Source organism: Hylobates moloch, unplaced genomic scaffold (assembly GCF_009828535.3).
Source record: "Hylobates moloch isolate HMO894 unplaced genomic scaffold, HMol_V3 SCAFFOLD_20, whole genome shotgun sequence".
Taxonomy (NCBI): Eukaryota; Metazoa; Chordata; class Mammalia; order Primates; family Hylobatidae; genus Hylobates; species Hylobates moloch.
The window spans coordinates 53,440,034-53,453,303 of NW_026652295.1; the positions used below are offsets into that span (position 1 = coordinate 53,440,034).

At 33.8% G+C, this 13,270-nt stretch overlaps 1 protein-coding gene across 3 annotated transcripts in view; it reads right to left on the minus strand.

Annotated features, from left to right (window-relative positions):
* Nucleotides 1–13,270, minus strand: part of BMP5 (bone morphogenetic protein 5) — a 130,276-nt gene that overhangs the window by 71,421 nt on the left and 45,585 nt on the right. For all 3 annotated transcript variants that reach the window (XM_032140391.1, XM_032140390.1, XM_032140389.2), the window contains exon 2: nt 2,591–2,783. In XM_032140391.1, coding sequence (XP_031996282.1) covers nt 2,591–2,783 — 193 coding nt within the window. The remainder of the gene's footprint in view (nt 1–2,590; nt 2,784–13,270) is intronic.

The window sequence follows — 13,270 nt, forward strand, 5'->3', positions numbered from 1 at the left end:
ACATGGACACAGGAAGGGGAACATCACACACCGGGGACTGTTGTGGGGTCGGGGGAAGGGGGAGGGATAGCATTAGGAGATAAACCTAATGCTGAATGACGAGTTAATGGGTGCAGCACACCAACATGGCACATGGATACATATGTAACAAACCTGCACATTGTGCACATGTACCCTAACACTTAAAGTATAATAATAATAATAAAAATAAAACAAAATAAAATAAAAAAGAAATCTGCCTCAGAACTGTCCACAATGACAAACACTCCTACAATCCAGAGGCCAAGGCGTAGCCTAATTGAATGTTAAGCAGCTGAAATAGCTTGAAACCAGAAAAACAATGTACATAATGGAAACCCTGACGAGCCCATCATATTGGTGGTCTCCTGTGGTTGCAATGATAATAATAATAATTTATTTAAAACAGCCAAGGTAGAGAAAAAGTCTTTGTGTATTCAAGCCAAACAACTCAGATGAATGGCACCCCCTAGACTAACTTCTGAGTAAACCATACTGTGATAACATAAAGCCCTTCTGTGTCAGGAATATCGGGAGGTGCCATTAGGCTGGAGGACCTGCATATATTCATATATTGTCCACAGCCTCCTTTTGGGTTCCGGTTGTCTAGATGGGATGACTCTAGATGACATGTTTACAGGGTGGATTCTAAACCAGAGGTAGAGCAGCGTTAGTGTCTGACTTTATTTTTTTTTTAATCTTTTGGTACCTAATTTCCAAAGCCACTCAAAATGACAAACATAAGTGATCTGATTATTATACCAGACGCATATAAAAAGTTTCTATTTCCTTACAAAGTTTTTCTGGCTCTCAAATGTAATCACTGTTTTGTTTTCCTGTTGCTGTTTGTTTTTCTAAAGAATCAGAACAAGAACTTCCCTTATTTTAAAATAAACTATTAGTCTCAAACTTTGGGCACATCACAATGTCCCAAATTAGATTGCATTTAATTCAAGACCAAAATTAAATTGATTTAAAGTAAAAAATTTTAAAAAAGACTTTAATATTCTGATATGCCTTGTGAATCTCCGAGACGATAGTCTAACAGGAAGGCTTTACCAATAGATGTGACCTCAGAAGCTTTTTAATTTTTTCTTCATTGAGTATTGCAAGGCACTATTGCGAAATTCTGCCAAACTGGAAGACCAAGACAAATCTAAACATCAAGAACTGCAAATAGTCAACAAGGAGAGAACAGTACCTTACAGGAGACAGGATAGCAATCTTTAAATATTTGTCTCATCAAAAAAGGATATATTATTTCATCAAAAGGAAGATCTATGTGTGAGGAATGAAAGCTACTGGGAGAGAGATATCACCTCAATACAGGATTTCAAATAGATTTAGATACATGATAGATGATAGACAGATAGATAGATAAATGATAGATAGATAGATAGATAGATAGATAGATAGATAGATAGATAGATAGATAGATAGATAGATAGATAGATAGATAGATAGATAGATAGATAGATAGATCTGAGCTGTCTGACAAAGGTGATTCATCACCTGAAAAAATGTGTTATCCAAGTGATTTCTGCATTTTGTTAAATGTCGGAGAAAATGAAAAGGTCCCTTTTTAACACTTATTTTCAATGGTTCATTTGCAGTCATTATCAACTGAGGTTTTTATGCATTTAGTATTTCAGACTATCTGTCCATTTTTGTACCATTCCAAATTAACCAACTTATAGACAGAGGACATCAAAATACACATAAAAACGAACATACAATTTTTACACTCATGTCAGTGAAAAGTAAAGCAGTGCTTCTCTAACTTCCAGAACACCAAGTAATTTCATTATCTTAATTATACATTTCATGTGGGCAGAACAAAGTGGAAGTTTTCCAGGACGAAGGACAACTTTACAACATGAGACAACGGACCTAGAAAGCACATTTTTAGAAGCATGAGACTATTTAGCAGACGAATTGGTGTCAGGAGTAGGGAGCAGGTCTGGAATGTAGGAGTAAACCATCGCAAGGATGAAAAACCAAACACCGCATGTTCTCACTCATATGTGGGAATTGGACAATGAGAACTCATGGACACATGGAAGGGGAACATCACACTCCGGGGACTGTTGTGGGGTCGGGGGAGGGGGGAGGGACAGCATTAGGAGATATACCTAATGCTAAATCACGAGTTAATGGGTGCAGCAAACCAACATGGCACATGGATACATATGTAACAAACCTGCACATTGTGCACATGTGCCCTAAAACCTGAAGTATAATAATAAAATAAAAATAAAAATAAAACAGCATGTGAAATATAGTAAGAGTTCAGTAGATGTAAGTGGCCAAATTTAACTGCTAAATTTTTATTTTTGGTCATAAGTTTCAGACAGACTTCTAATGTTCGAAATATTTTTTTTCTAAAAAGAAAAAAAAAAGAAAATTTTCAAATCGATTACTGTTACCTTTCAATATCTCTACCTGGCTCTAAATGTTACTACACTGCCCAAAAAAAGATAATTTGTTTGATAGATCACATGAGTTATCAATGGCCTTTACTAAAATTTTACATATATTTGCCAGGATAATAAGTTAAATAAAAAGATTATACCTGTTTGTGTATTCCTTGATGATTTGATATATGCTAATCTTAATTGTTTCATTTTCAAATCGGTTGTTGCTCCGGTCCTTGTATATCCGGAATTCAGCTGCTGTCACTGCCTCTCCATGAGGAATTTGGGTAAGATCGAATCGAAATTCTTTGTAATGCCTTCGCTGGTGAGAAAAATCCTTGTCTCTTTCAACTGAAAAAATAAAGGGGGTTGAGGAGGAAAAAAGTTAGTCTTTTACAAAATATGGAAATTAATCATAAATTCTCCAGCTTTGAAAGAAAACAAACAAGCAGGATAGTATAAAACTGGAAAAACACTAAAACCACAAACTGAAACGTGTTTCCAGTTAAAGGAAATTCCACAAACCAACAGCCTTTAGTTCAAAAGCAATATAACCTCTGTGGTTTTATACGAATTCCTGGATCCTAAATGGAAAGGTTATCCAAAAATGTTTGTAAAAGTGAAGGTTGTAAAATGATTACTAGTATGTATCAAGTATCAGACCATAGAAAATTTTATACAGAAATTCTGAATATGTTACAGTAACCTCCAGAGTTCCAGGTGAAATGACTGGAGAGACAGCACAGCCATGGGAGGGAAATGGGAAAGAGGACTAAGGAGCTGCAAGTATACAAGGACTGTGTTTACGGCCTTTCACAGTTCAAGTAAATAAAGCAAACTAATTTTTACAAGAAAGATTGTTTTTAAAAAGTCTTCCCCAGAAAATTTTTTCTCTTTTCAGCAAATAAAATATTCTTTTTCTTAAAAACATTTTTTTTTTCTTGAGAAAGGTCTCATTCCGTTGCCCAAGCTGGAGTGCAGTGGTGTGATCACCGCCCACCGATGCCTCCTCGACCTCCCGGGCTCAAGTGATCCTCCCACCTCAACCTCCAGAGTAGCTAGGACTACAGGCGTGCACCACCACACCCAGCCAATTTTTTTTATTTTTTGTAGAGGCAGGGTCTCACTATGTTACCTAGACTGGTCTCGAAATCCTGGGCTCAAGCAATCCTCCCAATTTGGCATCGCAAAGTTCTGGGATTACTTGCATCAGCTACCCTGCCCCCGTGTTGTTTGTTCGTTTGTTTGTCTATTTGTTTGTTTTTAAAGCATTTTTATAAATTCTTACCCCTGTTCCAGTATAAAGTCTCTCAAAAACCTCTGTCATTATTCAGAATTCAGAGGGGAGCATATTTTCCCTCTTTAGTAACCTTCCAAACAAATGAAGTCAAAGAACTGTTCCTTTTGGGAATATTAAGAAATGCTGAAGAATTTAGGACAGTAAGTATCAGACATATTATCATATAATATGGCTGTGTAAGTGTATTGTACAAGTGGTATTAAATGATTCACACAGCTCAAAAATTGGAAATCTTTAGAAGATTAATTAAAATTTATAACACTGCTATACATATACGAAACTTAGGATCCTAAGCTAGAAGCGTTAAGATTATGGAAGGGAGAAGATGATAATGACCATCAGGAATGATGCTGCAGAGCCCAGACTGCTAGACCATCATGTTCCAAGGCCAGATGGGTGGCCACATTTGAAGCTCTTGACAAAGGAACACACAATTCTTTGCCTTCATCCTCCATAATAATCTCTGGTTTATTTTCCCCAGAAGAGCAGAAGGTGGTTCAGGAGAGAGCAAGAAGCTGATCCTCACCTCCGTCTCAGACTCCAAAGCAGGCATACAGAAAAATGTAGCTACATTTGGGGGCATATTTTTTTTACATTTTATTTTACAGATGAGGTTTCTGTATGTTAGCCAGGCTGGACTCAAACCCTGGACTCAAGCCATCCTCCTGCCTCAGCCTCCCAAGTAGCTGGGACTACTATAGGTGTTCCCCACCGCACCCAGTTGGAAGCACTTTTGTCCTGTGGAGCTTAGCAAGGATGATGCTCTTTGGCTGTCTGACTACAGTAACACCACCTCACATGATTCATAAAATTATTCTCTTAAAATAGCATTATCTTGGTCCTAAGAGAGGTCCATTTCCAGAGAGATTATTAATCAACTTTTCCTAAATAAGGACAAAAAACCCATTTGTAAGATGTTATTTTGGTCCATAATTTAAATCTCTCCTCTGGTGATAGTGCGGACTGCCGTGATAGTGCAGACTGCCGTGATAGTGCAGACTGCACACTCCTCCTTCCTCTCCCTTTTGTCCATTTAACTGGGCTGTGTGAGAGCGGAAGTCTAGGGGAAGAAAATGGCTGCTTACCTAAGTAGCTAGTAACTGATGTGCGTGTAAGAATGCTAAAACTAGCCACAACTTTTGCTTTCAGAGAACTAAATCTAACTCACTGTATTCTTATTTTCTTATCCTAAATTTAAATGAAGTAGATGACATCATGTGACCATATCTAAATAGCATTTATATGTCAGACTATATTCTCAGTATTTTATCATCTTATTAATATTAACATATTCTGCCTCATAACAGCCTACAAGGTAGGTTCTCTTATTATCCTCATTTTAGAAATGAAGCAACCGTGGAAGCATAGGGAATAAATACCTTACCAAAAACTTTGAACGCAGGCATTTGGTGTCACCAATCCATGGTTGTTAAACGTCAGGATATGCTGTGTCTGCTTACACACTATTGCTTTGTCCTATTTTATTAACACAGACCTAAAATCTTGTATTTACTAGTCAAAAATCCAAAACATTCTGAAAACTACGAGTTTGTTTTCAAGCTCTTTTGACAGAAGAATCAGAAGTTAACTGACATGAAGCGATTTAAAGTCTCTTTTTATCCCAGTTTCTATAAACATTTATTGCTTTGCTGCAGAAATTGTCATGTGTTGGCCTAGGTAGCACTGTCCCAGACCCTGCTTGACAAATACTATACTTCATGATATATGCACCAACCAGCCATTTGAAAATATATTTTCTCCATTCTGAAGGACAATATTCATAATTCTAAGTGATAACAACTATTATTCATTTTTTCATTAACATTAAATTGTATATTTAAAATTTTAACCAGAAAGCAACAAGTATAGTCCTAAAATTAAAGGCTAAGACATGAGTTTGCTAGCATCCAATCTAAAGTGTGCACCTGCTTAATACAGATGAGTATCGAATTCATGTTATGTAAAGTAATCTACTGTTCTGGAATCCCCTGTGAGATGTTAGTGTAATAAAGTAGAAAGCTAGAATTTCAGCCATTATTATAAAATTTCAGTTTTCTAATCCATGCTATTTAACTTAAACCCTTAAGGGGACTCATTTTCAAAGAGTTTAATAAAATTTTGTATTAAATATACCACACAGAATGAAGTTGCATTGCAGACTTGTCTGGTGACTCAAATCCTTATATCCTACTACTTTGAATCATAATTGCAACAATAAATTCCATGGGACATATTGGAATGAGTAATGGAATAAGACTTACAGCCTAATGATGCCCACAAATATTCACCAAGGTAATCTCAGTTACCTCAAACAGTAACGCTAGGAAGGTGGCAAATATTAATATCCCTGACTTAAGAATAAGAAATTGGGTGATGACAGCTACATGGTAACAGATGTCTGTCTCCTAAAGTTTATTATAAATCTTCGTTCAATACGTATACCACCTACATAATAGCATCCTACTGTTTTGCACTTAGAGGCTAGTTCATTGTCAGTTTAAACAATGTCTTTCAGCAGTACACAAAAAAGTGAAGAACAGAATAAGGAATTTGATCACCAAAAAGTATGTAGCATCTAACACATCACAATACATAATCCAGAGAAGTCTTTTAATAAATATTAATTAAATGAAAAATTGCATGAATGGGTCAAAATTTAGTCATCTCTTTCCACTCAGCAACTCCTGCTGCATTCCCCCTTGGCTGAAGCCGTGGTAACTTATTTAAGTATCATTTGCGTGGTACATATTTCATTTAATCTTCATGACCCTACTTATGTCCATCAGTTTTATAACTTGTCAAAGAGCTCAAAACTTGTAATTGGAAGATAACAGATTTCATCCCAGGATTTCAATTTCCAAGCCCTCACTAACACAGCCGGAGTGTGTTTTTCTGAATATTGTTTTGTTTTGTTATGTTTTCAATCTAATTATTTCTTGGGAAAATTGACCTTGTTTCAGTGCTTTCATTATCCTCTCTCCAAAGAACCCTTCCCCTTCCCTTTATGATGCTCCTATAATAAAGACATGCCATTCTTTCTGGACTCAGTTCATTCTTTTAGAACACACCTCCTCCTATCTTTATCTTAGCACATGTGTTTTTATTCACTTATTTAATATTGATTACATTTCTTATCTAAGGAATATTTTATGAATAAACAAATGATTATATAATTTGAGTATTATATACTATATATGTTAATGTAACATCATACTTTTACTACAACCATATGTTGAAATTTAATTATAGCTTTTAATTTGGACATAATTGTGATTCACTGGCAGAATTCCTTCATACCCAACCTTTTATTCACCAGAGCTGCTACCAAAATCAAAACTCCCAAAGTAGATGAAAAAGAACAAACACACACATTTAACACTCCCTAAATGTCAGCTTTTTAAGAAAGATCTTTGTCTTATTCACATTGTGACAAATTTGGTAAATATCAAGCATTCTGTCTTTCTGTGTATTACAGTATGCTATAACCTACTGCAGTGGTAAATGACTTGGGAAGGTTAAAACATACACGAGTAAATGAGAAGAAAGAAAACAGAGAAGTGTATACTATTATTGGTTTTCAGATTCATGTATTTGGCCCTTTTAATTCACTCTTTAATGTACATTTTACATCAACCAAATATCATGAATTTCCAGAATCTTTACCAGTATTTCTAGTAAAATCTGTTTTATCAGATATAGATATGCAAGACTCCATAAAAGCCCTAAACACATTCCCTCTTTGGTGGTGAAAAAGCGTCTCTTAATTACCATATAAAAACAAATAAAACAAGACAAACAAAAAGGCAGAAGATTTGGCTCATTTAAGCCAACCCAGACTTGTTAAAGGGGATAGAAGGACACAGAGTAAAGACATACTGAGATCAGGGGTTAATGCTTTTTTCCTAGTACCATCCCTTATCTCAGACCAAAATGACATTTCTCTCATGTGAGAATAGAAAGAGTGTTTAGTAACACTTCTGTCAATCAATTTGCTTCTAATAATTGTATTTAAAAGGAGACCACAGCAGCCTGTCCAAATTCTTATATGTGCTGACCTCACAAGATTAAGAGGGGGTGCATTTTGCCAAACAGCCATACATACACTTCACTAATCCCAGACTCTTCTCTCATTGTCATTTATGACACACACACGTTTTAAAGAGTTCCAGGTGTAAGCCATTTAATATCACCATAAAACTGAAAAAAGGAAACTTTACAATGATACACTTTATGGATGGAGGTGTAGATCATCCCAAATATTATCATGTAAAATTATTCTATTCAAATAAGTCTATCAACATAGAGTTGTTTATTTATTTGAGCTGATGGTTGCCAACAGTGCTCTCTAAAAAAATTAAAACAAGTTGCTTTCCTATACTCACACACACATACCCAAACTCACAGAAAATAAAACATCAAAACTTCAGCAAAACTTATACATTTTACCACCCAAATCACAAACACAACAATGATGGTGAATACACTTCCTTCTGCTTCTAGGGAGCAGGTTATTTTGTGTGTACTCCAAACTATGTGAAACTACAGAGCTATCTAGAGAAACAGAAAACTCAACTACACTGCTAGAAGAAGAGAAATAATTTATTATTATATTTTGGTTTAAAAAGTGGTAACATCAAAGCATACAAGATGTAAAATATGAATCAAATTATTCACATCCCATGATTAATGGACTGATAGTGAAAAGAAGCAGAATTGCGTTTATATAAGCACCAAACTATGTCCTAAGTGCTCTGAATTGTCAAAGTTCTGCAAAGGTTAAACTCTGTTTAAGACACACACTGAAGACTTTTATTGTTGAGATACAACTTAACAGAAGTTAATGACTGATAGAAGTTTTTTTTTTTTTTTTTTCCTCCCAAGCAGATATCTCTCTGAATGACTTTATCACTAATAGAAACTGGATGAAATTGTCCTGGGCTAAATATTTTCATGTCTACGTTATCTGAAGAGTAGAATTAATTAACAGAGGATTACAGTTTTATCTATGTAGTGATTTATCTGCAGTTTTAAAGAGATGCATTCATGGGCAATCCGTCTTAATCTCCCACACAAGAGCTGTAACTCGGAAGACACAAATAGCAGCAGTAGCTTTAAGGCAAAGATAGCATTCTCCCAGGAGCCTAGCCAGCTGTTGAAAGAATACAGATCATTGTTTGCTGCTGAGTGCAAAAAATCATTAAGAGATTACTCATAGAATTATTACTAATCTATGTTGCATTGTAAAAGTGAAAAAAAAGCAAAGATATCATGTGACTACCAAGATGCATCACTTTCCAAGGTATCCTTTGCTAACCAGTCCACCAAAAAACATAAACCTAGTTCTATAAAGACTTAATTATTGGTCAGTGAAAGAATATGTACATGCTTTCCATGAATGGATAACCATTCCAGAGAGTGTGGCAAACTCCAGATTCCAGAAGTCTTAAGAGCCCATTAATACACAGTAATGTGTGACCTGAATGAAAGAAAATTGTCCCCCTGAATGTTTTGTTTCAAAGAATAATTTCAATTGACTTCCAAATTTTCTATAGTTATGATCCTCTTACTCATAAATACTTCATAAATACAGTTTTATAAAGAAGTAAAATCTCAAAGAATTATTAGTTAAATAATTGTAATACTCTAATTAAACAAATTGATTTTCAAAATCAATTTAAATATAATGCATATAATTTTGAAAATTAAGAAATTTAATTGTTGTCGAATATTAGTTTACTTTAAAAATATAATAGTTTAGAAACAAGAATTAAGTCTTACATAAAGAAAGCTCTAATATTAGAATGAAGTTGGTCTCAAGGTGTTCCTGTTTTCTTTAAATTAAGCCTAGCAATGAGCTTTCAGTGATTATTTAGAGTACTGTAATGATAAAGCTGTGCATATAAAGCATTGGTATGAAAATTATATATTTAATAATTAAATTAATAACAAATAAACAGTTGTAACAATAAATTAATTAATGATGGAGTTAATAAAATTAATAAATTTTAATTTTTTGTTTCTTCCCTAATTTGATCCAACAAGGTGGAGCTTCCATTATCTCCCTCATGGTAAAGATAAACAATATTAACTTTCTCACTGTCACAGAGTTAGTCATCACAAAGCCAGAGGCAATATCTAGATCTTATCACTCCTAATACTCTTTGCATGAAAGTTTCAACTAATAATGACTGCTACATCTGTCTCACGGCAAAGTTTTCCTATTCCATTCCAGAGCAATGTTTCTGCTTTAGCCTTACGCCAAGCTCCTATGCTCATCCTTAGCGTGCTCTCTCCTCCTGCCCATTTAGTTTCTTCCTTTTTCCTCTACCCTAAGTCTGTTGTGGAGACAATAGAACACTGGGAACACGCTTGCAGATGAACAAAGTTGAGTGTATTGCCTTGTTTCACTTGTATTATGGGATGGATGCCACAGCAAATGTCAGTAAAAGGCTGTGAGAAAGGACGCATTAGGATGGTTAAGTAATATAGTAGAAAGTTCTAAGAGGAAGGGTTTTCCTCTGGCCTGAGTGCTCTTAGGAAGCAGAGGTAAATTAATCATTTGGTATCTTAATAAAATTTTCTAGAAGCTAGATGTCATTGTGGTTTTTAAAAAAATGTTTGTTATTGTGGAGTTAAAAAAAAAACTGCAGGCTAGGTTTCTACAACAGTGGATAGATAAAAAATAGTTCTATTTACTTGACATCTTGTTTATAGATTGGTGGAACACATAGCACATATTTGAAGGTTCACAAATTGCCAAGAAATATCAGTGTAATCAAATTTACTGGTTCTTACAAATTTTTTTAAGTCTTAAAGTCATTAAGTTATTTTTATCACTGAGGATAACAATGCATTCCAAAGTATACACATACTTTACTATTGTTTTTTTATGAGCATTTTAGAAAGGAAAAATTATTAATTGAATGTTAGCAGCAAATATACATCTTTTTTGGGTTAAATGTTAATATTAAATGTCAAAAATTAGCTTAGAATACCCACAAAGGGTGGTACTTGACTGATTCATTCTGTATAATGAAAAATGGTTAATGATGAATGAGTATATTTACTACACAAATAATGGATTTCAATGACACTATGTACAAATATTTGAGAATGTTTTGTGTTTACCTGTAACAACTTAAAATAAAGCCACAACTGTCTGATAGCCATCTTTTGGTCAATATTTAGCTCTTACATTTTCTTTAGTGGAAAAAATCTGTTCCTTTTACAGATTGTCTGGAAGCTAGAGGTCAACCATTCTATCTCACCAGATTTCATTAAATGAGCTTGTGAATTCTTCTGCTCCATCAGTAAAATAAAACAGTTTTTAACCACCTTTAGGTGATAGAGGTTACAGTAAGTCTATGTACACAAAGACTTTCCTTTACATCTTGAAATCAGTGAGTTGATAGTTTATCTACAGTGAATATTTGTGGTTACATGACAAAAACAGGTCAAAGGTTTTGTGAGTTTTCTTCTGAAACTGCTCAGTGCCTTCTCTAATGACTGATAATTGAAAACAGAGATTGGGACTATCAAATGTGGTGGGTGACAGATAAGTAGTAGATTAATGCCAATACTTGGTTACAAGACACTAAAAGGTCAGAAGTCACATGAATTAGCTATTGTGCTACTGTGAAGAGACAGACTTCAAAAGTCTATTATCCCCTTTAACAGCTCTTAGCCTAGCTTGAAATTCATTCTCACTTCCTTAGGTTATAATTTACAAGTAATCTCCATGCCATTTTACATATGATGTCAAAGTGAAGCCACTCACCCTAAGTACATCAATAGTTGGAGTTTGCATATTTTATTTACATAATAAAGAAAGTTTGTTTTTAAAAAATCACTTTTTTAGTATATTCAATGTTCATCTTGGTATATTTTAGGAACATATAACATTATTAGAAAAAAATAATTATACTCAATGAAAAGAACACTTGAAAAAATAAAGAAGTTGACAAGTATATTATATTTGCTCAATATTTCTCTATGGGGGAAATGGAGTGGGTTTAAGACACAGTTTGTATAGTTTAAAGGATATGAGGATTTTTGTAGCTGAACAAACAAGTAAATATCTCAAATCAACCACTTTTAATTTTAAATTGGTAGGATAATTTAAGAGTTCACTCAAGTTCAATTTGTGGTTCAATCGGTCATTTTGCAAAAAGACAAACTATGAATTCTTCTGCCAAATTGGTTGCATCAGTGAAGTTTGGTACATGGACGTGTAATCACAAAGAAATGTGATTATCATATGGAATAATATAAAATTAATAGAGACACATTAGTTTTACAGGTTTCTAAGATTAGGAATAAAACTATAAGAATATATTACATATATATTACATATACGCTCTAAAATTAATATAGGAGTAGCTGATGTATCTACTCTGTTTAGGCAAGAACTGCAAGTGGCCCATGTTTGTTTCCTAAGGAGTGATAATTTGCTTTATGTCTCCCCCAGTAGATTGTAAGCTTGATAACAGCAGCACTTTTGTTTGGCTTACTACCGTACACTCTTCCTTACCTCAATCTCTAGCACACAGCAGGTATTCATATACATGTATAATAAATAAATATAGGAATATATGTTGGTTTTATTTTTTTTCAGCTTTTGTTTTGTTTTTTGTTTTATTGTTTCATAAGGGAGGCTAAATCCAGGTTCTGCCATTCCAGTGAATTCAAAAGCAGAACCCCTCAAACATCTACTGTGGCACAGCCCTGCTCATGCCACAAAATAGTATTAATGATAGGTCTAGTAGTATATATATATTTTACTTTCTTCTTCAAAAGAAATTCAAATAAATAGTGATAGCTAGACAGAATCCTAATGTCACACATTTATTTTCAGTTTCACACTACCTGTGTTGGTACTTAAAAACATATGCTAGTGTAATAGAATCTCTATAATTCTTTAATGAATGTATTACTCTTGAGGAAGAAAAAAAGGTAATTCAAAAAATACATAACCATGCAAAAAAAATAACATTTATCTTATGGTTATTATCAGAATTGTATTAAAGTAATCCACATAATGAATTACGCATTGTAAAAGACAATATGTGATGTTTTTGAACATAATAAGATAATTTCCATATTCTCATTGATTTTTTTCTTATGCATATAAAAATATTCCACCCAACTGTGTATATGTAATATAATCAAATCTTTGGTAACATATTTATAATTTTTAAGCTTCTTTTTAAGGTATTAAAAACATTTGGTCCCTTCAAAAGTATGGTTATTTTGTGTGTTTCTTTTATATTTGGTTGTTAGGACTGCTATTATATGTCATCAGTTTCCCTAATATCATCCTTACAAATTAACCTTCATCAGTCTTTACATTTACAGATAGAAACTGGAATACATAATACATGACTTGCTTAACATCTCTTTATAGCATATTATTAAAATTGTGAGTTATATGAATCAATGTATTGTATTTAAAGATGTATTGTATAATGGGAGAGTGACTTCAGTACATATGTGTATTTAATAAAGATGTAACAGGTGCCAGAATCAATAAAGAAATCAC